Source organism: Marmota monax, unplaced genomic scaffold (genome assembly GCF_021218885.2).
Source record: "Marmota monax isolate L192 unplaced genomic scaffold, Marmota_monax_Labrador192_F-V1.1 WCK01_AAM20220418_F8-fsc00037, whole genome shotgun sequence".
NCBI lineage: Eukaryota > Metazoa > Chordata > Mammalia > Rodentia > Sciuridae > Marmota > Marmota monax.
In genome coordinates, this window is record NW_026693245.1 from 8,397,595 (window position 1) to 8,423,953 (window position 26,359).

At 38.3% G+C, this 26,359-nt stretch overlaps 1 protein-coding gene across 1 annotated transcript; it reads right to left on the minus strand.

Moving 5' to 3' along the window:
- Window positions 1-22,524, minus strand: Esm1 (endothelial cell specific molecule 1). Its single transcript, XM_046456391.2, has 4 exons — window positions 22,311-22,524; window positions 7,130-7,928; window positions 3,696-3,845; window positions 1-1,523 (listed from the first exon to the last, which is right to left on the minus strand). The coding sequence occupies exons 2-4, from the start codon at window positions 7,428-7,430 to the stop codon at window positions 1,423-1,425; spliced, it is 552 nt and encodes a 183-aa protein (XP_046312347.1). The 5' UTR covers window positions 7,431-7,928; window positions 22,311-22,524; the 3' UTR covers window positions 1-1,422.
- Between the last annotated feature and the right edge of the window lie 3,835 nt (window positions 22,525-26,359).

Below are 26,359 nucleotides of genomic sequence, written 5' to 3' on the forward strand. Positions count from 1 at the left end.
TGTGTCTTTTCATTTTATTGAACAATAAGAAACTCGTCCTTTTAAAACAAAACCTAACAGCTTATACTGCTTACATTCAAAGACCCTCCCACACACACATTCACAACTCTGATGGCAAACTTTGAGAACAAAATATAGTAAATAGGGAAATAAATTTTAAATAAGTTCTTTACTCCAAATAAAACACTTCTGCAAATATTTCCTAACAACATCTAGTACAACAGTCCTGTTTGTGCTAAGATCCTCCCAACTGTACTCCTATTTCCACTTGTCAATCAAGTTTGAAAACAAATATGAAAATACACTATATTTTTAAGTTGATGTTTCCTGCTGAAACTGACTTTTCAGTTCCAAACCTCCTAATCAGTTATTGTCTACTTTAGATTTTAAATACATATAAGTCATCACACTTTCTTTTTAGTAAATTCCCTCTGTTGTTCGCTTTTTGATATTTTATAAATCCAGAGTGACTAAATTTTTCTTTTCTCTTGTACTAATTACTGTTACTTTGCAATAGCTATATTTTCCAGCCTCGGATGTTTGAAAGCCTTATAGAGTTACACCTTTATTGCAACTATTTTAAACAAGTGGTTTCATGTTCATTGCCCCCAGAGGGTGATGAATATGAGCATGGAGGATGACTTGTATTAAACATATTTGTTTATAAAAATATATAAATATTTACCTTCATCCCTCCCCACCCCCCAGCAGGCAAAACACTTCCTAGTACTATCTCAGATGAGGCATTCTTTAAACACTGATGGAAATGTATTGTTGATCCTCTGCCCCAGAACCATCCTTCAACCCACCTGAGTGCTGCATTGGCAACAACCCCAATTCAAGGTCAAATACCCACAAGTTTTAAACATCACACATCAGGGGTTTTCTAGTTTGTTTCTTTATTTTTTAATTTCACCCCCCACCCATCCTCCCAATTAAATTAGGTTCTACTGAAGCTACCACAAGGAAAAGCTAAATATTATAATCCCCACTCTCACTCCCATCCCTACCTTCTCTTGCTTCTGCCTGTTCCTCCTTTACGTATCCTAACATTAATGTACATCCAAGTCAAACAACCCCCATGGGGTCACTGTGGTCTTCACCTTTGACTAGCTTTCTCTTTGACCTGGCTCCATATAAGATTATCTAAATTGCATTTTTTAGTTCTTCATTGATACTATACACACAAATTTAACAAATCTATATGCATTCAAATATTTAACAAATATCTAAATGTGTTCAATCATATGCATTTTATGGATTGTAAGTAGCCTACTTTCTTTTTTCTGAATCTACCCTGAATCATACTTGACCTCCAAAAATTATTTATCCATACGCTATAATCAAGACAAATTTTTAAATGTTGGCTGAGTGTTGAACAATCATTAAAATAGAAGCTTTTCTTGAAAATCCCACCCAGGATCAGCGTGGATTCAACCATTTCATTACAGGGGACTGAGCAGCATTCTCTTTCACAGTTTCTTCTCTGACAGCATTGCCATCTCCAGATGCCAAGTCAAGCTCTGAAATTAGAAGGAATACAGATAATATCCACATGGCTAAAACTCAAAGACCAAACACAATTTTTTTTGTTTTTATTTAATTTTAATAGAGTCAAGATTCTATGCTCTATATCAGTACCTCCTATCTAAAATAACACTTTTGCATTATTTCTGTTTATAAACCTAATATTACCTGACATTATCTTATACATTATTTTTTTCTTTATTTTTTCTGTATTATCTCACTCTACCACTATAATTTCAACTCCATGAAGGAGGGACTTTCTTTCATTTGCTCTAACATCCCATCATATACAACAACAATTGGAACATAGTAGGAACTTAATAAATATTTATGGTATGAGCAAATGCTGTAAGGATAGATTTCTAAGTAGGATTTTTATACTAACTTTAGAGAAGAGGGATTAACTTTGTGGTATGATTCCAGAAGGCAGATCAAAAAGTATAATTTTTATATAGCTATTTCTTGCTTTACACACAAGAAAAGTTATAATATTTAGAATTTTCTAAAATGAAACTTTCTGCTACATGTCCTTGCTTCAGTGTGCACATCCTGAAATGAAATGCTATAAGAAGATGAGTGTGACCTAGGAGACAAATGCATATAAATTCATGAAATATTTCAGATCTTAATCCTCACTCACCCCAGTAAAAAATAAATTTTAAAAAGTTACTTGTGAATTCCCAGTCTTAGGATGCTAACAAAATAAACAAACAAATACATAAATAAATAAATAAATGGAACAACTAGGGTAAGGAAACCCATCTGCCAAGAATGTTGGAGAAGACAACCTCAAGCAATTAGGGAATGGAAGGGACCTCTGAGAGAACCTATGCTGGTAAACCTTGGAGCCATTTAATCTATTCTCAAAAGGTGATGCCCTGTAAACTGTAGCATTCAAATCCAGAAAGTCTCATGTAGGAAGTGCACAACTAAGCAGGGGGTCCCTGGGCAACCTGTCCACAATCTTTAGAACTTTCTGTTCTCCATCTTGAACCTAAGGTTTACCAAGATGAATTAATAATCTTTAAATACTCCAGATCAGAAAAAGGAGAAAACCAAATGCTTTTTCCAAAAAATGTCTAATAAGAATCTCAATATTTATTTCTGGTATAAAAGTGAAAATATTTTTGTGCTGCCTATCATGAATGTCCATCAAGCAAAATAGTATCTGTTTTCAAGGCATCTGTATTTTAAATGTTCTACAATAATTATATATATTTGGGGCATGGTGTGATATTTTGAGTGTATAATGATTAAATACAACTAGCAAATCAGTCACCTCTCATGCCAGGTTTTGGTGGTGGAAATATTTAATCTACTCTTTGCAATTTTGAAACATATAGTGCATTATTAATTATAGTCACCATTCTGTGCATAGACAAATATGCTTTAGTGATACATGTCTTTTATTATTTTATTTATTTAAATATATGTCATTTTTTAATGGTCAATTTCAATTTAGTAAAGCTCTATGAGCCAGGCCATTTATCAACTTGATAACCAAATATGTTCATGGTACCGTCTTATTAGGTTATATATTCCTTATCTTCTCACAACTGTGTAAGAAATGTACATGACCTATAAGCAGCATGTGAGCATAACTACAAATTCATTCATTTCCCAAATTTGATTTACAGTTAGTATTTCTTATCCTCTCCCAAATCCGTAAAAATACATGCTTGGAATGCTTCCATTTAAATGCTTCCATCGGGTTAAAAAAAAAATGTTCTCTATTTTTTTTATCTTGGCTCTTAAACCCTATCCAATAAATTCCTCAAAGTACATTTTCTATGTGAAGTTGGTTGGGAGAGAAATAGTTTTGTCTAGTAAATATATAAAACAGATCACTGAAGAATTTAAAGAACTTTGCATATCTCAGTTGGTTATTTTTATTACAGATTTTTTAGTAATCAATCCTATGTATCCTCCATATAAAATGGGTTAACTTTATGAGAAATTATAGTATATATTCTCAAAATTATTAATGGGATTATTTTAGAAAATAACAACAGCAACCAAACTCAACTACCACCCACCTTTTCCTGAGTACAATCAAGGAAACAAGATCATTCAAATCAATGTTTTATTCTACTCACTGGCATTTTTTTAAGTTTTAAAAACTAGAAATGAGACTACTGTTGCCATGCCAGACCAGAATAAATTCTTACCTGTGCTTGAAACAAATCTCCGGGAAGACTTGGTTGATGAATATGGGAAGAAAGAAAATTTCAGACATTTGCCGGTCACCCTGTCACATATGCCCGACTGGCAGTTGCAGGTTTCTTTGCATTCCATCCCGAAGGTGCCGTAGGGGCAGTCTGAGGGCAGAGGAAGGATTAGAGAGGTACCCGTGTGTGTGTGTGTGTGTGTGTGTGTGTGTGTGTGTGTGTGTGCATAAGCCTCCATCCAAGCAGCCCTGCATGATTGCCTGAGGATGTGAACCAACCTCATGAATGTTGATTGTACAATGAAATCCAATTCTTGAAAACCCAGGCTTTGAATCAAATTTTAAATTTACAGCTTTATAAAATTCATGAATTACTTTATAAAATGTGTAAAGTCATAAATTTTATAACTTTGGGTTATAAAAGTGAAATCACACAGTAAGATCAGACAATGGATGCTCCCAGCTTAGTGTAATGATGTAAAGGTTAACTGAAGACAGCTACACACAGCCAGTCTCCTTGGACCTGTCTTAATTCTGTTTATTTTCTGCTTAGATGTCAACAGACAGATTCTCACAGTTTATCTCTGTAGTAGCTCAGTGAAGATGGGAAATTAAAGGCTGGTAGAGTGCTTGCCTAGCATGTACAAAGCTCAAAAAAAAAAAAAGAAATTGAATGGACATATACATCAGCTCCTCAGAGTTTAAAACATGTCATGCTGTCTTTGAATCCACTCTATTCACTGACAAGTTACAGTTTTAAATGTATAGCAAAGGTCTTCAAACTAACCAGGGATAAGAGAACTGTCACCTCAGCTCATCAGGAAGCAATCAACCCCCAAACTGCTTCAACCCTTGTAAAGTTCCTTATCTGTCTGAATAAGCAGTACAACCAACCTAACTCCCCCAGTTGTTAGGAGGGTTCACTAGTAAAATTCTCAGCCAAGCTAAGATGCAAGATGCAAAATGAACAAGAAAGTTTAGCTTTTATAGACTTATCAAGAACTGGAAGCCTTTAGAGCTTCACTGTTTTTATACTTCGACTAAAACATACTACACTGAGATAAAGAAGACAGTCATTTGTTAAGAAGACATAGTTAAATGACATAAACAGCATCTCAACTGGTCTGTAAAAGCCAGCAGAATAAATGTAGACTGTATATTCTCCTGGCATGAAAATATAAATGTACAATCACACATAGGTAGAGAAACAAGTTGTGAGGTATCTGGATCTTTAGCAACCCAATAATCCCCAGAATGATCAAGATGGATATTAATAAAATACAATTTTAAATTTTTTGTTGTAGATTGACACTATGTCTTTATTTTATTGATTTATTTTCATGTGGTGCTGAGGATCAAACCCAGTGCCTCACACATGCTAGGCAAGCACTCTACCATTGAGCTACAATTCCAGTCCCATTAAGTACATTTTTATAAAGATTTAGGAGTGCTCTTTTCACCATCCTTCAGATTACAGAGGATCCTGCTTTTGTACACTGTCCTCTTGCTGGGAAGAAATCCTTAAAAGGAATCCTTAGAAAACCTCTAGGAGAAAAGAACACAAGATTGGAATTTAATTATGCTTGCAGTGAAATCGAAAAATAAAAGTTTAGCCAAATTTTCAGTTACACTTCTAATGTATCCCCTGATATATCCAACAGTGCTGGATGCATAGTAAGTATTCAATAAATATGTGTTGGCTACATAATTGTTATCTGAGAAGCCTAATAGCAAGCATTTGAATATTTAGAAAACATTTGGATATGCAGTTGAATTGTATAGTTTTATGGGTATTCTATAGAAAAGCTAAGAGAGGGAGATTTCCTACAACAAAATGGAACATCTCTACCTAGAATATCTAAGTCTGACCTGTTCTCATTATATCCAGCAGAGAGAAAAACAGAATTTGTCAACAATCTGAAGGATGCTAAAAAGAGGAATCCAAAAATGAATTTTTAAAAATGTGTCTCATTAATATCATCCTCAATCATTCAGTAGAAATGAGAGTGCTAAAAATTCCAAGTACCTTACAGCTTGATTCTTTATACTAATGCAATTGTACATGTATCATCACATTTACAAAAGGCATTTCTATGCCAAGAGAAAAAGCAATCCACTGTATATACTGGCTATATCATAAGCATGATTGTGTTAACCACTTCCTCCCTAATTTCCTTATGTGAGGTACTGTTTTCTTGACTGATAAGCACCGTGATTTGCAGAAAATGCAGTTCCTATTCAGTTGAAAGAAACAGAAGTGTATCTGTTCACCAAAGAAAATATTTACTCAATATTCTACGTCTTACTGGTTATAAGCAAAAATAATCTAAGCACAAAAACAAAATTATCCCAATAGTCCAAGAATTTATTTTCTGACCTTTCATAGGTTTTACAGATTAATGTATTCACTTATAAATTATTTTCTAAAAGGAAGGAAAATTAATGGATTAACTTAGCTCTGGATGATTATCTCAGAAAAGAATACAATTGGATTAATACATAAGATATGAAAATTTAGAAATTTCTCAGAATTTTGACAAGTTACCTTTATTGTACATCTGATATTGTTACAACATGAGTTGTGCCTTTGTAAAAGCTCTTAAGGAGATTATGAATGGAGCATATTTAATCACCATTCTTTTGATTTTAAACATTTTTAAAATTTTAAACATTTTGAACCTTAGTCATTAAGTTTTAAATAAACTCTACAAATTCTTAACTGTATCATTTAACTATAATTTCAATCTGATAAAGTTTCCCTTTAAGTCTATAAAACAGCTGACCTTATTCTTTATAGACTTTTCAATTTTTATTTTTCTTTACTGTTATTTTTGGCTTTTCTTAGACCAACTGCTATTTTCCTAGTTAACAAAAATCTTTATAAAGTGGAATGAGGTTTGTTTTATAGTCCCAGAGACTCCTGCAAGAAGGTGAGCTATTTCTTTAGATGACTTAAACCCTCCTTATCCCATCACACACATTAGCATTCATCAGAAAGATTCGAACTGGAGCTCTCCTCTCCACCCTGTGGACCCTTTCAAGATCAAAGACTCACTAAATCTGGGGACTAGAAACCACTCCAAGAGGTTATCTGGTGAGACCTCTGTAATCTCTGCCTTGACAGGAGAGAGCACCTAAAAGCATTCATAACAGATTACTTGTTAAATTTCTAAAGTTTTCCAGAAAAAGAGGTAATGCATCTTCCATTGCAACTTTCTTAAATCTCCTAATCATAATGGGTACAGAGCTACATTTCATTCTATGCACCCTGCACACTGGTTTCTACAATTGTGTGTAGTTTTCCTCCCAGGACAACACCTGTAGGGGACCTGCATCTTCCCTCTTCATCCTGAAGAGCAAAGCCACCTCACCTCCCAAACTACCTACAAGCCCTCAGGGAGCCCTGGATGGAGGAAGCAAGGGGTCACTCTTTACCTTTGCAGATACCAAACTCTTCACCAAAATCATCCTCCTCACTGTAAAACTGACACCTCAGCCCCGGGCCACACTTCACGCCATCCATGCCTGAGACCGTGCGGTAGCAGGTTTCTCCCAGCCCTGCAGCGCACACCTGGCAGCAGCCACAGTCGTCCAGCACCATCTTCTTGCAGTGCAAATTGCTTCTGCACTCACTACTGTCACAATGTTCTGGGCAATCCACGGCGTACTTGACACTCCAAGCCACAGCCAGGTGCACAGGTACAAGGAGTGTGGTCAGCAGCAAGAGGCTCCTCATGTTTCTCTGTGGGCTCAGGCTCGGCTCCGAGTTGTGGTCTTTGCTGGTAGCAAGCAGAGTCCAAAGTGGTAGCTGAGCCTCTGCCTACACGTTTATGAGTTTTATACACTGGGTTGCCCGCATGCTTCCCCGTCATCAATTTCCTCAACCCAGCAGCAGCGCTGTCCTCCTGCCAGCCTCTCTTGTTTTAGTTTATGAAATCCAGGATGAAGGCTGGATTAACACACTGCTGCCATCCAGGAATTGAAAAGCCCAAGCTGATGTCATCTGTTATGTTTAGATGGTTGTTTTGCATGAGGGCTGAAAAACTCACTCACATCCGTCTCAAGGGCTCAAGGACGTCTGTGAAGGGGGAATAATAAAGAAGGTCGCACACCCCCCTTCAGGACAGGAATTGTTCTGACACCGGCATATCACTTGGGGTGTAGCTTTGTCTCAGAGTCTCTGTAGTTGGGAGGAAAATGATATCGACATGAATCATCAAGACCGAAGAAGCTTCTGTAAAAGAAAAAAAATAATAATAAGCATTTGGTATTTCCCCTCAATAAATAGCTATGAGATCATTTGGAAGAAGAAAGGGTTATATTGTGCCTTTTCAATACTTAGAAGAAAGAAAATATTTTGATAGGGATTTTTTAAAGACCCTTTCTTCCTTCCTCCTGCCCTTCTCCTCCGAACATTATTTCTAAAGCAATTTGTGTCACATATGTCTAAGTCTATCGTGGATGTAGCTGTGTTTCTTAGTAAGATGTGGAACTGCAGCTGAGAATTTCCTTTAAAATCAACACGAAAAGCCACAAGAGAGGTAAGATCTTACTGGTGCTGTTTCTGGCTTACTCCATTCTGGAGAAACTTATCTGTTGGACTTCTCCTGACCCAAAACTCCCTGGAGAGAGGCTCATCCATCACTGAGTCTGCTCGACCAATGATCGAGTCCGTCGGGAGCCCTTCCCTCACCTCCTGGCATCTATCAGAGCCCTTGCTAAAAACCGCCAAACAAGGCAGCCAGCCCAAGGAAACAAATGAGCCAGCAGGGCAATGAGAATAAGCTCCAGCAAGTCCCGAGCAAGGAAAAACATTACCCATCAGGAAGCAAGGTCTTCATGCTATGGAAGGTCACAGGGCATAGGTCCCACTGCAGAAAACAGAGGAGGTCTCTTGAAACATTGACTGGACCAGGGCTTTATTGAGCAAGGTTTGCGGCACAGAAAGAGCAAGATGGAAGAAAACAGAGGGGTTTTCTTACACCAACCATGTGTTGGATTATAAACCCCCCTTCCCACTTGTCAAAATAGAAACAAACCCATAGTCATCTGGTAAATAAATGACCCAGCAAAGTGGTCTGTTGAAATTAGCTGTGGGAAATCTACAGGACTCAGCTTCCTCTCTTGAGAATTGACAGCATTAGGTTAGTCAACCTCTGAGATTCTCCAAAAGACAGGGCAGAGAGGCCTGGTCTCTGCTTTTGTGAATAAAATATTAGTGGGTGGAGGGAGCAGGAGGAGTGCAGAGAATTGAGGAAGTGGGAAAGAAGGCAAGAGTTTTAGCTTCCAAATTTCCCAAATTTTCCAAGACCATCTACTTTGAAATTCTTTATATTCATCTCTTTACATTTATCTTTAAATTCATCTCTCCAGAAACAAACATGTACATAATGGGTGGAACACTGATTTACTGTTTTCAATAATGGATAATATTTATTGAGCATATATTATGTACCAAACCCTGTTCTTAAACATTTCACATGTTTCACTTGCCCCTCACCACAATATTATGAAGTAATTATTATCATGTCTACTTTTTGAATGAGAAGTTGAGTCAGAGAGAGGTCAAATAATTTGCCCCAATTCTGCCATAATGTCAGAGATTGACTCAAACTGTCAATTTAATCCCAAAGCCTCACAGTCAATTGCTTATTATAATACAATCAAGTTTCCATGGCCAGTATCTCCAATGGTTCACAATTTAGGTTGATCCTAAGAAAGGTTTCTTGTTCAAACTTTGTTGAACACCACTTTCTGAGGAGAGAGTGGCTATCTGAAATAGTAGTTAATAATAATACCTACCTAACCTTTGTAGAATTCTTACTATGGATGAGACACTATACTAAGCACTTTATGTAGATTACACATTTAACCTTTAAAACAACATCCAGAACTAGATACTATTCTTATACCCATATTTGAGATAAGAAAACTGAGCCCTGGAGAAGTTAAGTAACTCATCCAACAGCACATAGTTAATAAATGGTTAGTTAATAAAGCCAAGACTCCAGCCCTGAGATGAATGGGCTTGGAGACTAGAAAAAGGATTTCAAAATCAAATATATACAGATGGCAAACAAGTGGCCCAGATGGGTAAAGTGGTGAGCAATACAAGGTATGATTCACAAGGCATGGAGTGAATTTTGTACACCTGAAGAGCATACAAAGTTTTAAATATTTTCCACTATGGATAAAGGGAAACCAAATTGATACTGCCATTGGTAAATGACAACTAAATAGAGAAGATGAAAATTGAGAGTATGAAATTCATAACAGTAAAACAAACAATGCCTAGATGAAATAGCATCAGTAAAGTTCATCAATGACAGAACTATCTCAATTCATAGTATCTAACAACTGACTCATTTTGGGAAAACCTTCAATTCCTTCTAAAACCCAGCAAAATCCCTATGGTATTTTTATCCATTTTTTTTTTCTATCTTCCTATAACCTTGAGCTCAGATCAACCAATTCCACTAAGAAAATTAGGAATTAATAAAGGGATAGGAAGTCAGAGCATGAATAACCAAGAAGCCAATTTAATTTTCAGCCTCCCCCCAAAATTAAGGTAAAAGCAAAACTTGACCTTGAGCTCATGGTTGACTTGCTTTGTGCTGGGAACTGGCCCATCTCTCAGCTTGCTCTGCCTGTGCAGCAGTTGTACAATAAAGAGTTAAAAAAAAAAAAAGGACAAGTTTTCAAATTCCAAAAATTCAGCCAGGCTCAGTAGCACACGCCTATAATCTCAAGAGCTCAGGAGTCTGAGACAGGAGGATCATGAGTTCAAAGCCAGCCTCGGCAACTCAGCAAGGCCCTAAGCACCTCAGCAAGACTCTGCCTTTAAATAAAATACAAAAAAAGGGCTGGGGATGTAGCTCAGTGGTTAAGCACCCCGGGTTCAATCCCTGGTACCAAAAAAAGCTTCCACAAATGTAAATTCAAGGGGCTGGGATTGTGGTTCAGTGGTAGAGTGCTCGCTTAGCATGTGTCAGTGGTTAAGCACCCCGGGTTCAATCCCTGGTACCAAAAATGTAAATTCAAGGGGCTGAGGTTGTGACTCAGTGGTAGAGGGTGCTCGCTTAGCATGTGTGAGGCACCCGGTTCAATCCTCAGCACCACATACAAATAAAATAAAGATATTGTGTCCACTTATAACGAAAAAATAAATGTTTTTTTAAAAAAATGTAAGTTCAAGCTCTAGTGGGGTTACACCAAACCACCTCTAGATTCACAGGACATAGCAAGTGGTCTTCTGAATTGGGATAGAGAAATGATAAAACCAAATCACTATTCAACCCAGCATGCCCATACATTTAAAATGCAGTGATTTTTTCCTTAAATTTGGTATTGTGCCAACCAAGAAAATAAGTCTACGTAATTACGCTGATATTTTCTACTTTAATTTGCAAATAGTGATTGATTGCAACCAAATGCCAAGGATTTATTTCTGGTAGGCAAAGATGATCCAGTGGTAAAAGTTCTGGGTAGGTTCCAAATCCTCAGGAGATGGTTCATGGTCAAGCTGATTATATCACATTAACTGTGCCTTCCTAACAACCCATCTCTACCGGATGAGTTTGATTTAAATTGAGTTGCAAAGACATCCTTGAAGGCAAACATTTCCAAGGAGCAAGAACAGACGTTTACAAGCAGATTTTTGATATGTGACACCTTTTAGGTGTTTCAGTTTAGTTTTTCCGTGTGTGTGTGTGGGGGGGGGGGTGTATGTGTTTGCATCCTAAAGTCTTCCTGCTCTGACATCAGCTGTGACATTTTGGTATGTGCCTAATGCAAGGTCTAGCATATTTTAGGAGCTTAATACTTAAGAAATACATATATGTAACCAGCTTTTCTCAAAATCATTTTCAGAGAGCACAAGTTGAAATGGGCATAAATATGTTCCCCTTCTCTGTCTTTCCACCAAGAGAGGCAAAGGGAGCACCTGGTTCTTAGGAGGGCAGGGTTGACCTGCAGAGCTGAGTGTTTCTCTGTTGGAAGGAAGTAGAGGTTTCCAGAAATAGCAGAAGCCACTGGGCATTGAACAGAGTCTGAGCAAAGATTGTCAGCTCTCACACAACTAACCTACTTGGTCCTCTTGACCTTTGGGGATTGGCAGTACCATGTGCCACCCGAGAAGTTCATGGGAGCCCTCGGAGTCAAGGGACTCTGACAAAATACATCTGTCAGAGGGCAGAGGATCATGGCAGGAACAGTAAGTGGTCAAAGGCGAGGGCCTGGGGAGTCCTAGACACAGCTCTGCCACTAGCAAGCTATGTGATCTTAGGCAAGTCACATGCCACATACCTTAGTCCTCTTCTCTCTCTACCTCAATAATGAATTAAGAGGACCAAATAGTGCAACAGCCAAGAAAGTATCATGACCATTATCATAAGAGTCTAATTTTTGAAGATTTGCTGCATTCTTAATAAGTGAACTTAGGTCTTAGAGCAAATATTTCTCCAAAAGAAATACCTTTACAGTTCTCTAAGCTTCAATTTTTTTTAATAAAGACAATTTTCAAAACTACAGGCAGTTTCCAAAACCTACATGTGTTTGGAAGAGTCAGTGAAGCGCACCTGTTTGAACCGGGCCTCCTGCCTGGGTACAGGCTCTTGGATTTGTACTAAGAAACAAGTCTACACTTTGGGCAGCTAGGGCACCCTCAGAGTTGCCCTTGGGACCCACAAGTATAGAGGTCTACAAGTGAGTGTGATAAGGACCTGGCATCCACAGCGTCTGCTATAAACCTCAACCCAGAATCTCTGGGCACTCAGAGAATTTTGTCTCCATAGCCACATCTTTGACTCCAGTGGATTCTGGGGAAGTTGCCAGATTCAGGTTTCTTTTTAACCCTGGTCAAATCTAGAAACTTCAACTTTGGGCTACACTGCTAGGAATTTGTTTAGAGCCAGGTGGTTTAGACTTGGGAACACCTGAGGAGCTCTCGGGTTGTCTCCAGATGTCTCTCCCCCTTGCCCCAGTTCTGGCAAGCTCAAACATAAAAAGTGTCTAGGCAAGTTTTTCTAACAGCTGGCTCATTTTTAAATTAGGGTTCTGGGTTTATGAATCCATCTGCAAGAGATTTCAGTCACGGAGTATCCCTCTACCTTCAAATATTAACCTATATCCAAAAGTGCCATGCACTGCTCTGATACAAAAAGAAAAAGAAGAAGAAACAACATGAATTGCAAAAGGAGCTCTGAACTCAGAACCAGAAGACCCAAGTTGGAATCCCAGTTCCACCATCAGTCCTGGTGAGATACCAATCAGCCTTCCTGATTAACATGAAGCCCTTTTTCTCCAGTAAAAAGAAAGAGAAGTGCATTCCCTTTCTCAAAAAGATGTTTTGAAGATGGAAGGGGAAATATATATGTGAAAACATGGTTCAACTCTAAATGACCATGCAGGTGTGAAACACTGTTACTTATTCTATAAGACAATTTATACCTGAAAGAAAACAGGCCAAAGTGTATCTGCCTCGAGAGAGACTCACTCATTTCTCCATTCCTCTCACTTTTTACAAAATGATCCAGTTTTTCATTCACTTAATTCACAGAAAACCACAATGACCAAGTTTCAGCATTCTTCCTTAGATGAACTCACCCACTCCTCTTAGGAGCCTGCCTCGCCCTGTTCTAATTTGACATGACTAAACACTCACAAAACTCTTTTAGGTTAAAAGAGTTTTTTAAAACGTCGGTTTCCTAAAGTATTAGCTTAGGCATTGGAAATCAGTTAAACCTTAGAACTGTCTAACACAAAAGAACACAGAGTTAATAGGCCATGTTAGAAGTTACTACTAAGAGATTTGGAATTTCTACTAGGAATTTTTAAAAGATGGATTTTTGATTAACGTAAGAATCATAGGAAATGATTCTGCTACTTTGCTTGTCTAATACGTGGCACTTCCTTTGCCTAACCTTCAACTGACCCCTTTTATAAGTAATAAAATATAAATCAGGACCACCCTCACTAGACTCATCAGCTTGTCTAGCAATGAGAGCATTAGCCTTTTATATGGCATGTGGGCTAAATAAATAATCAAATTTTTTTAAAAAGGTCAAAGTTAGTCACTTGAAAAACAGAAATAGGAAGGATAACTTCCAAGATCCTCATTTAGGACTTTTTAAGGAACTGGCAGTTTCAGTTTCATCTCTTTAATCTGGTGTCTAAATCTCAACTCCTTTATTCCTGGGATGTTCACAATGAAGGGCCACACAGTGACTTTCTTAAAAACAAAAGTAACTTGCTTTTTTTTTTTTCTTTTTCTGTCTGCCATGGACTTTAGGAAGTCCCAAAGCCCAAGATCTGAGAGCTTGAGCATACATGACACTTGAGGGTATCATGAAGACAGGACTCTGTTCAGTGGTTCTCAAAACAGTTCCCCAGACCACCTATATCAGAGCAACCTGGGAGCTTGTCCAAAAGGCCACAGCCAGGGATTCCAATTTGATGGGTCCAGGGTGGGCCTGGGAATGAAAAGTTTTTACAAATGTACCAGTTGATTCTGAGAAACTGAAAACTTTAAGAAACCTCTAAACTGGTTTTCCCCTTCACATCTCTTCAAAATAGTAGAGTAAGTACTTAAGAATTCTAAAGATTTTTAACAGAAAAAGCCTATTACCTTTGAGGGATTGCCTAGGATTTTTAATTATATCATGCACATGAATTTTTTAGCATGTTTCACTGATTCTAAGGTATATATCTTCCCATGTCAGTGTCTATGAAGTTCAGATTCAGCCATCATATTGTAGGTGTCATTGACCATGTGCACATTAGGACTTGCAGGTTGAGTACCAAGCATTTGGAAGACTCTCAAGGACCCTAGAAGAGCTATCTTTTGAGAAATGCTACATTACCAATGGTCTTATGACCCAGAGGCCAAGAGTCTGTAAAAAAAAAAAAAAAAAAAAAAAGACATGGCATTGGCAAGTGATTCAGAAGGATCAGCTATGAATGTGAATCATTTTAGGAAAATTTTAACAAACTCATTTAATTTACATATTTCCTCTTATGAATCCATGTCCAAACAAGCCTAAAAGAGTGCTTTCAATTAGTAAAAGTTCTAGTGATATGAAAGTATTATGTCAGAGTCTAATGGAAAGAATATTTTCCTTGTTTAATGATACACACAAAATACTGGCAACATATTACCTGATGACATCTTAGATTCAATGAAATGTGGTAGTTATCAGTTTGCTTACCAGTAGAATATGTTCTGTTTTATCAATCTTTAATCCCCTACTAGGACACTACATGATGAAATTTAAGACCTTACCCTTCGAAGTTGCCTGACAAACATCATCCTAACTTGATCTGATTAGAGGTATTTTTGAGGTTAAAAAATACGTGCTGTAAAACCCAAGTTTAATATCCCACTCTCCATTCCACAGTGTGCACACACATACCCCAGCATATGTTCCAACAGTGGATCACCAGCCTGCTGGCCACAGTCTTCCAGACAGCATGCTGAGAACGCCTTCCTTTGTAAATATATTTAGGAAGTACTCGCTGAATAAAACACCAAACAATGTTCCCAAGAATAAAAGGAATCCAATGTACTTTTGGATTTCTGTATTCAAAGTGTTCTCAAGATGACAAATCAAAATTTCCACTTTCACGTAGCCTACTTTAGAATGTTGGTCTGTGGGAGATTTACTATTATTACAAATGCAATGTTGGTGAACATTGACCCAGGCTGTATTTTAAGTATTAATGTCTTCATTTTGCTAATTTTAAACAATGAAACTTTAAATAAGGTCATGAATGACCATCTTCTAAGAATCCCATATCCAGGTAAGAACTTGTACTGAAAATAAGAAAATGTAGGGTCATCAGATCCTATCAGTGAACACTTGAAGGACACTGTGAAGGGCCTGGAGAGGAAACCATTGAGTAAAACCATTTGAAGGGCGAGGTGGCATGCTGGTCAGATGACATCTCCCTAATTGCTGAAAACATACACACATTCACAATCAAAAACCAAAAAAGCAACATGGACAATAAAAATAACATGAGGAATTCACTCTGTCAAACAGTCCTCCATGGTAAGCTGTTAAATGTGTTCATTTGTGATTGGAAAACAACATAAATCTGCTACAGGAAGACAGACGCCTTCCCCCTTTGAGGGACAGGACACAAGTCAGAGCCATTCACATTCAGATAGGAGAACTGAAGACCAAGACATAAAGCAAATGCTTTCCTCTGTATACAGTCCTACTTCTAGGGTGATTAGGATATATGGGTAACCAAAGACCCTCAGTACTTGAAAAGAGGAGGTAGGGAGGGCCCCAGAAAACTTCTCAAGTCCTAAGCACTTCAAAGTTCTGAGCCCAGAACTAGAAAAGGTCTGATTTAAGTAGTTCAGGGAGAATTGTTTACTCAACTGCCAAAACAACCAGAGCTTTAAAAATGTTAGATAACTTAGAATTCTATGATTTATTTTTTAACTAAATATTGTCTAAAGCTTTTTAGTTTTTCTTAATCTTGTTCTTCAGCAGTTATACAACGTTCATATTTACAGTTTAATAACTTGTAGATTTCTTTTCGTAGAAAACAGAACAGATCAGATCATAGGCAAATGTGGCCATGTCTTGGTCCATTTGGATTGCTGCAACAAAGTACCATAGACTGGTGACTTATAAGCAACTACAATTTATATATGACAGTTCTAGAAAGGCTGGAAGTCTAAGATCAGGATGGCTAGATTCTGGGGGGAACCTTCTGGGCAGTAGACTACCAACTTCTATTTGTAGACTTACACGACAGAAGAGGGAAACTACTCCCATTTGTGAGGGTTCCACCCTTATCCCCTAATTCACCCCAAAACTCTACCTCTTATTATTGTCATATGGGGGTTGGATTTGGGGGAAGCCCAACAGTCAGCCCACTGCAGTCCATAATCAATGGCAAATGTAGCCCCTACCTGTTCCTCTCCATTCATCTGCTTTAACTCTTTTCTCCACCCTTTACCTTTCAAGACTAAAATGCCAGGGGCTCTGTGATCCCTTCAGTGATTTCCTTCAGGCCAGATTCATCCCTCATTTCAACTTTGCATTCTGGGAACCTTCTGGTTCCCAGGAGCAAAAACTACCTTGAGATCCTTGTCATGGTCCTCACAATGCCTGGCTCAGGTGCTACATAAACAAGAAGCTCACAAAGTGGCACATTCTCTAGGAAGAAACAAACTTTAGAAAACAGCCCTCCAAATGACGGTGAATGGGATAGCCCTCCAGCACCCCAGCTTCCTCCCACCTGCCCAAGAGTTCAAGGAGTGATGGTTACAGAATGAGAATGTCCTCTCTCTCCACCCTCTTTAAAAATGAACATGCTAGAGGCCACTGTTACATTCCATCATTAGCATATTCAAGAATCAGTTTATCTGCTCACTTTCCCTTGTCCTCCCCACCACAGATTCCTGCACCAAGCCCAGGACTCCCTGTGACGCCCCCTAGCTCCACTGTCAGAAATTAAAGGGAGTAGAAGCCACAGATTAATTTCACCATACAAAGCATACACCTTGGGGTCAGACCACCTGAGTTTGAATCCTGAGTATAAAACTCATTAACAGTCCAAGCTGAGTACAATGTTTAAATATCTGAGCCTTGATATCCACAGATACAAGAAGGGACACGTGAAAATCCCCACTTTCTAGAGCTGGACCTATGCACTCAGCACAGCACCTGGTAAGTAGTGACCACTCAAAACATGGCCTTTCGCTGGGACTGCAGTAGACACCCCTGCTGCCCTGGCTCTCCATGACGCTGTGACTCCTGGCTTCCTTAGAGCACCTAAGTGGATGGACACAATGGAAAAGAAGATATAAAAGGTCCCCAAGAAGTGACAGAAGCTCAGACTGTGTCTTCTACCTACTAAACCTTTTGATTCAATTTTCTTAGGGTGGGAGATGGTGGACAAAGCTTGAGTTATACAACCAAAATCAATTTTATCTCAAACTGTTAAAGTAGTTTATTTTTATACACATGGCCTTGTGCATGTGGAAAGAGCCCGCAGCATTGATCCAGGGTTCTAGGGGCTCTGGGGACTGCAGAATCCAGACAAGAGGCTGAAGGCCAGGAGTGGGCTTTATTTATAACCATCTGACAGTTTCCAAGGGAGTGAAACAACAAGACCTTGTGTGAGATGAGTCATACGGACTCTCAGGATCAGAGAAGTCACAGAGGATCAAAGAACGGATGAGCCTTCCAGCTCACTGCCCCTCTGAAACCAAAAGATGCATTTCACAGAGCTCTCTATAATCTGTTCCAACTAATTTTCAGGGATTGAGTCTAAAGGAAGATTCAGCAGCAGACTTAGTTGCTATAGCCACTTGGATCCCTGACAACGTGGGCTTTGGTAGAATAAAAAAAAAAAAAGCCACATTTTTCCCACAATACCTTCCCTCAAACAAAATGAATGAAAGCCCAAAGCCTTATTTATGATGGAGGGATGAAAGACATAGTTGAACAATTTGCAAAGCATTCAAAAATAAATACGGACATCATTGAGCAACTTGCAATGCACCACAAATAAGTATTACTAATTTATTCAAGTGTACTTCTGTAACTGTGTTTTTCATACACTTTTCTATTCGTATTCTCTGTCCCATTATGACGACTGCCCACTGAGTCACGGCTGAGGTATGACAGTAATGTCAAACATGCTGGATGTCACACCGTCCAATATTCATCCAATTCATCTTGCTTTGCAAAGCAATGTAGGTAAGGAATGTACTATTGGTTTGGCCTCATGAGCTGGCATGTGGTTGGTTGATCAAAGGAGGTGCTGGATAGAGGTCTGGGGAATGAGAAATGGACACACATCTGCTCTGGGACCCTTGCTGCTTCCCCTACTATTCTGGCCACCTATCTAGGTATCTGATAAATAAGGGAAAATGGCTCAGTGGTCCACATACACTAGATTTGACAGAGCAGAATCCACTGGGGAGATAGAATTGGTTCCCCTGTGGCCCATATGCAGCAGTACACAGAAGCCAAATAGAGATAAACTTTGGGTTCCAGCTCCTGCCCTGGTATGATCAGACTGGACACAAAAGTAACATGAACTTCAGCAGTATCCCACCACCTCATCCATATATTCTTGGGAGATGCTGGTCTTTCTTGGCATGATGGAGGCTGAGGACTGACCTTATAGCTCAGAATATAAGCTAGTTACAAAATTCCCTATGTAGGGAGCATCAGCCCGTCTGCTAGCATGAACACAGAATGGCCAGGATTGATTAATGAAAGCACTAAGGCATCCACTGGACACCTCTTCCCTAGGGAGGCCAACCTGCTCACCTCTAATAGGTGAACTCTACCAAGTGTAAGCTGCTTCATACAATCACATACCTGCCACCCACACTGCCTGTTTGGGCTGTGTCTATGGCTAGACAAAGAAAGAATTTGGAGTTTCTCATCTGAGTACAAAGGATGGCTTTCTAAGGTATCAAGTAACCATTTATTCCATTTTCCCTCTACACATCACAATCCAATCTCTCCACTTTGCTACCCTGTTCTATTCCCTCCATGCACACTACTTCATCCAGGGTTGCTTTCTTTCTGACTTCTGGATGGGTTTGGCCTGGGAGGCAGGTGCTACAGAAGATGAGAGGAGGAGAGGGGGACCATGGCACTTCTTCCCGACTCCTCCTTTGCTCTGGCCTTCATCTCAGGCAGGGGCTGTCTCATTGTTCATGCTTACAGCAGCTGTTGGGAAGCCCTGCTCGACAGCACAGCCCTTGCTGGACTGACTCAGCTTGCTGGGCTAACAGCAGCAGCAACAGCTTTCTGCTGAGACATCTCCCTGGGTGCCTTGAGATCTTAATTATTCATATACCTCTGTGAGAAGTCCTTTTATGAAAGCCTCTTCATTTGAACAACCTGAGTGAGATTCAGTTTCCTAATAGCATCTGATTGGAACAGGCATCTTTCAGCACTAACATCCTGTGATTCTACACTTGTGGTCCAAGCAGGATGCAAAAGCAACATCCTGAAAGAAGTACAGTATGGGCACTAGAATCTTGACTTCCACACTCAGATGGGTTTCGATCAGGCCAGAACATAATCCCATATGAGCTGTTTTCTCTAACTCAGGTCCTTAAACTATAACAGGATCTTGGGATAATAATTAAATCCAATTATGTCAAGTTTACTAAACAGTTGCCTTGAAAAACATATATATTAACATATAAATATGTATATATACACATACTGAAATAATATTATGGTGAGGGTTCAGATACAAATTTTGTGTTCCCTATGAAGTAGAAAAAAGAAACAATAATCCCTGTTATAGACTCAAGTGAATTGTATCTTTTCTCTTACTTCAGCTGTCCTCATTGTACTGACTCTTCTATGTATGTTACATGTGGATCTTGTTTAGTGTCCAAGACTTGATTCTCTGTCTATAAAATGGATTTCAGCAGGGTCTGAGCCTTTATTGCTAAATCACTATGGAGTCTTGTCTTCACTCCAGTTCACTTGGCAAAATACTGGCTGCCTTATTTCTTGTTTTCCTATAGGTAGAATAGTCTTTACTCAATAAGTTTAAAATATAGTTCAAGATGCCAATCATTGCCTACCTATAGTTGAAAATTGAGAAAAGATATTTCTCTCAGAAAAAATCATTTTTAAAATAAAATGTAGGTTTGATATATATTGGTTTTTGACCCTGAGAATTTCTATCAATTTTCTGGTCCTTTTCTCCAAGGGTAATATACATAATCCATCTCATTATGGGTCTCTTCTATCTCTGGGTCTCTTCTGATACATTCTCAAAACAACATTCTAAGAATAAAAGGCTTAAGAATAAACAATGAAGAGTGTTTTAGGTGTCTGGGTTGAAAAGTTGAGGTTTCTGTTAGGAGCATTTTCACTCTTTACTAAATTAAAAATTAGTAAAGTTCTCTGCATTGTCTAAAACATTTTGAGCACTTTGATTTGAATCCCACAACAAGCATCTTGGCTTTCGTATGGGTTGATTTCTTTGCTGGCCTCTGATACTGCAACCTGATATCCTATCCTTTACCAAATAAGTCACAAGGACACTTTTATAAGACTCCTGACTCCATATGACATTCTTCTCAAAACAACGTAGGAACACAAGAGAAGTGTCACTCAGGGATGAAGCTTCTTTCTTGACTTCATGCTATCTTACTGCTCGACTTCCTATGTTCTTGTCATTTATTACCCTGGAAATTGTGTTTATGTGTGTATGTGTGTGTATGTGTGTGTGTGTGTGTAAGAGAGTGTTTGTGTACACACATGTGTATAATATAATTTCTCAAATGAAAACCCAATACCATTCCTTTGTGCTCTTTGCTTCTTCAAAGAGGTATTTAAAACTCAATTTAGTGAGAACAGCACTTTTGATTGAATGCCCCACTTTAAAATATTTCTCTAGTCACCTCTCCACACAGCATACACACATTGGACAGAAATCCATTCACCTTGGCACTTCTAGTGTGACAATTTTATTGTCCCCCTGGCAACATCAGCTTAAAGACTGATCTATGATCCAACAATATACTAAATCAAAACATTATCCCAGAGCCAGCTTCAATTACATACCTCAGAGTAAGTGATGCCTGTGTGGTGAGACCTAATAGGAATAAGGAATATTCTCTTATCAAACTGTCTCCATCCCTGTCACCACACCAAATGCCTCATCAGCCTCATCATTGAAGATGCTTCTTCTGAAGCCTCAGAGACTTTTTTAAGTTAAGAAATACTGGGCTGGGGATGTGGTCAAGCGGTAGCGAGCTCGCCTGGCATGCGTGCGGCCCGGGTTCAATCCTCAGCACCACATACAAACAAAGATGTTGTGTCCGCCGAAAAATGGAAACACCTTAAAATGCTCTTCAGCAATAAGACTTTGGTGGATATTTGCTAACAATAAATCCTTGCCCATGTTAAGAAACATTAGGTAAAGAGCAGAGATGGAAGGGTCCCCATGACCAATTTCACCTGCTGTGGAATTTGGTATTGATCCTTTCTAATGATTCTAGTACTTGGGGCAAATTTCAAAAAGCATAGAGAGAACTAAAAGACATATACTCAAACTTCATTGTGTTTATAAGAGAGAAATGGGCAGAAGTATATTTTGAAACATGTTCTTTCCTGTTGACACATGTTCAAAGAATGTCTGGAGGAAATACTAAATTAAAATACAGACTGATTCAACTATTGGCATCAAATCACTTACAATGAAATATGGTTGCTATCTTGAATACGAGGGAAAATAAAAGAAGCTTCCCAACATTATAATTTTGTTGATGAAAACAATGAAAACCTTAATTTAGAATCTATTTCATGTTACTTTGATTTTAGCATTGTGAATTCCCTTAGAGACATTTACTCAAAGTGACTCTATTATGTCCCTGGTTCCTGAGATGGCTGGTGGAAAGAATATAGAGAGGAAAAGACTATAATATTTAAAGTAGTGAATTAGTAACTATAAATGAACAACTATGAATACTCCTCCTGTAATGTTTTTAATCTTCCTCATAGAAAGTCAGGTAGCATAGTGGGCAGATAACAACTTATTAAATCTTGACAAAACATATTATATACATATATATTATTTGGAACAATTCTCATGCCATTCTATTACTCACAGCAAGTTTATAGATGTGCAATCTTCTCTGCAGGGGAGCTGAATAAGATCTTAAAGTGCAGCATATACCACTCCCATCTTGCTAACAGAAGGTATTTTGTTCAGGTCTCCATTCCTCATAGAAGATGACCCCAATTTAGTTTGATATCTGTGTCTGAACCAGTCCAGTGGGAAATCCCATTCTCTTGCCAGTGACTGACTTGAGGAAGACATTTAATCTTGTTCTGTCCAGTGAGATATGTAAGAAAGAGGTGTCAGTGCACATCTCTCACTCCACTAGATTCTATCATATATTTACATGAACACTAGCAAGCAGGGCTGGTCCCTTCTTGAAGAGGTGTGATACCTGGTACCATGAGGTTAGTAAGTATGAGGGCTGAAGATGTACTCTTGCATCATGAAAGCAATGCTGAGACACTGAACTAACCAACCCTGGTAACACCTTATTCTGAGGTTTTTGTCAGATGAAAAATAGATTTCCTCATATTCTAGTCCCTCTATATGAGGTTTTCTGTTACTTGCATCTAAAAGCATTCCTTTCTGGTACAAAGTACATAGACACAATCCTCAGGAAGCCAACAATCTCATCAATGAGTAAATAAATAGGGAACTATGACAAGTAGTGTAATAATATCGAGCAAGATGTTAGTTGAGTCTATCACCTCTAAAGATTCCCTATGCTTTGAAAAGAGAAGAAAGCACTTTTATATGAAGTACTCAGGAGGCATCCTGTGAAAAAGGTGGGATTTCTGTAAGACCTGATTAGTAATACTTGACCAACACAGAGACAGTGGGTAAAAAAAAATTTTAAAAAAATCTATTTTTACTTGATAGTAAGGAGACCAGAATACAGAGGTAAAAGAAAAGTTAATGGAGTAATATTATAAAAAGAAGTCAGGGTAGAAAAAAAAATCCATTCTTGGGTTGATAACTAAAGTTTTAGGAATGGGGGATTATATACAGTAATCTACCATGAATGGAATTCGGTTCTCTTGATACACCTTAGGAAATGTGCTATGGTCCAGCAAATTTAAGACAATTAGCATAAAATACTATAGATATTACATACTATCCCCTTGGGTATTAACATTACCTCTTAGCTTTTAAAGGCTCTGAGAAGTCCTGAAGTCCATAACTAGCCCGAAACTTGGTTTAACTACTACTTTATGTTTCCCAAACTGCTTGAACCATAGAACTTTTTTTCCAAGGACAACTATTTTCCTCACACTTACAGCTAGTGATCCATGGCACAAACTTTGGAAAAGTTTGGGTGAAAGAGAATAGAAGGGACTTAAAAAGAGAATTTATAGAGCAGGAGGAAGAAATGGAAGTAAAAAAGCCCACAAGATTCATTGGCAATGGGTTTATGCCATGAGAAATAAAAACAATTTATCATTAAGACAATAGAGAGAAAGAATTTGATCATGAAAGAAAGAAAAGGGAGGGCTGGGGATGTGGCTCAAGCGGTAGCATGCTCGCCTGGCGTGCGTGCGGCCCGGGTTCGATCCTCAGCACCACATACAAACAAAGATGTTGTGTCCGCTGAAAACTAAAAAATAAATACTAAAATTCCCTCTCTCTCTCTCTCTCTAAAAAAAAAACAAAAAGAAAGAAAGAAAAGGGAACCATAAGTCAAGGAGCAAACATGTTTAAGTTTTCAATATCTTGCATGAATAGGTAAGTCTATATGCTTGCAAAATTAAATCTTGTATGTGCTATTTGAAATTACCATAGAGATGGATAAATAAATGGATAGATGGGCAGACTGGTGGAAGAGCTTCTAAGACTTTCCTTTATGGATATATTCCTTATCCACCAGAAAAAAAGATCAGCAGTTAGATAAAAAGACAGAATTTTGATGATAAGATGAGGAAAAAGTAAATAGATGGTAGAATATAGTGGAGTGAGAGACAGTGTTGGCTCAGGAAAGATGAAGGATGTCTGAGAGGGTTATTGTGGCTAGTGATGTAGATAATGAACAAAAAACGAGCAAAAGAATTTTGAAAGCAAAATGAACTCCCTGCTCTCAAGCTAATGGCTAGCCCTCTAGGTGCTGTGGTTTTCTCCAGAAATACTCTAAACTAGAATCTGAGAAAGAAATTATAAGAGTAATACAAGTTTTGGCAGTTCCGTGGTAAAAGGTTAAGAGGGCAGGGAAACCTGAAGTTGGCATGCGGACCTTGTTAACCTGATTATTTATGCAGACTGAAAAGAGGTTATATGTGTCCAGAAGAGAGTTCTTAGACTTGGCAAAACCACAAGGGAAACAGTTATTTGAAATTCAGGTGAGAACAGAAAGTTTGCACTCTGGATTTTGAAGAGGTAATTTAAGGAGGTTGTCATAGGAAAGAGGGCTTAGTTCAGGATCTAAAAGAAACAGCAGGATGATTGTTGTCACAACCCATCAACAGACTCGTCAATCAACAGTGAGAATTTAGTAGATTATGCTTTTGTTGATAGATCTCTTCTCAGCCTTTGGTCTTCTTATCAGTACTTGCCATGATAGTTGTATCCTTCATGTATCAAACTTAATACTTATTAAGCCTTGCAAAAATGTGAAATGTGCTTTCTTTTTTATGATATAATCACCAAATTATTTTTAATATTATATATAAGTTAAGTCTCTAATGAGGAAAGTTAACTAAAATATTCCATTTGTATTTATATCCATTTACCTACATTTCACCCACTTATACTCTCATCTTTTTCAATTGATTTATAAGGGCTCTATATATATTAAAGGTATTACCTTTAAGGGAAAATATTTCAATACAAATGACAAACATTTTATGATGTTTTTAGGTATTGCTTATAGTGTTTTTTTCTCTTACAGAGGTTTTAAAGTTTTATATGGTCTAACTTATTAATGGTTTCCTTTATTCCTTCCCTCTTAAACATTTTTAATTAACCATTTCATTTAATATTTATCATGAGTTTGTTTCCTTATAGAAAACATTTGTTCCAGCTGAATCAGCAGTTAGATTAAAAGACAGAATTTTGATGATAAGATGAGGAAAAAGTAAATAGATGGTAGAATATAGTGGATTGAGAGACAGTGTTGGCTCAGGAAAGATGAAGAATGTCTGATATTTGTGATAAAAAGTAGGATAAGGACTTAGAGGTCAGGTGGGGATGTGGAGTGAACATACACACTCATGTATGTTTGTGTGTACTTGTCATATTTCAAACTGCATGTCAGTTTCTACTTTAATTCATTCTCAATGAAAAATTATGAAATACCAAATCAACTAATCAATAATATGAGTTCTAGAGTGGCCATAGCAATTACTGTTTCCCTCATTGGTGCCTTTGATTATCCCCTTCAAAATACTTACTATTTTGCCTGATGTGACTTCATTTTATGAACCATTCTGATTAGTTTAAAATTCCACTGCTTTCAACATGATCAACATGTTCCTTTCAACGACCTGTTTCTATTATAAAGAGACAACATCATGTTTGGCATGGACACATCACAATATCTGAGAAGCTCAAATATAAATAGAAATTGTCCATTATAAGGCTTCCCATTCTCAAATGTGTCCTTCTTTCCTCGGCAATATTTCTTTCCCTTCCCTTCTTGCCTCCACCTGTCTTCTGTCTTTTATCCCCTTGTCCTTCTCTTGTCGTTTTCCCCTTAACTTGGCCTACATATTGACCCATTTCCTCCCTAAAACACCACTAGGTTCATATCATCCCCTCCTTCCTCTCTGCAAGGCCATTGTCCCAAGAAGCCAAAGTTTGGGAGAGAGGTCAGGGCCAAAACCTTCCCTTTGCAGGCATCCCTGCTCACAGGATTCTCAGGCTTGTAAGGTCTGCAGGCCAAGCTCTGACACTGCCCTGGAGGGCGTGGCTTATGAATCTGATGAAACAGGTGTCTGAGTTGTTAAAGAAAGGTAGCCCCAAGGAATCCCTAGGTGACCTTCAGAGCTTTGTGACAGCGGGTCTATAAGGGTCTTCTGAAAAGCAGGAGGGTCAAAAACAACATCTCTAAGAGCAGTTAACACATTGCAAAGGAGAACCCCGCAAGGGTACCCAGGAGGCATGAGC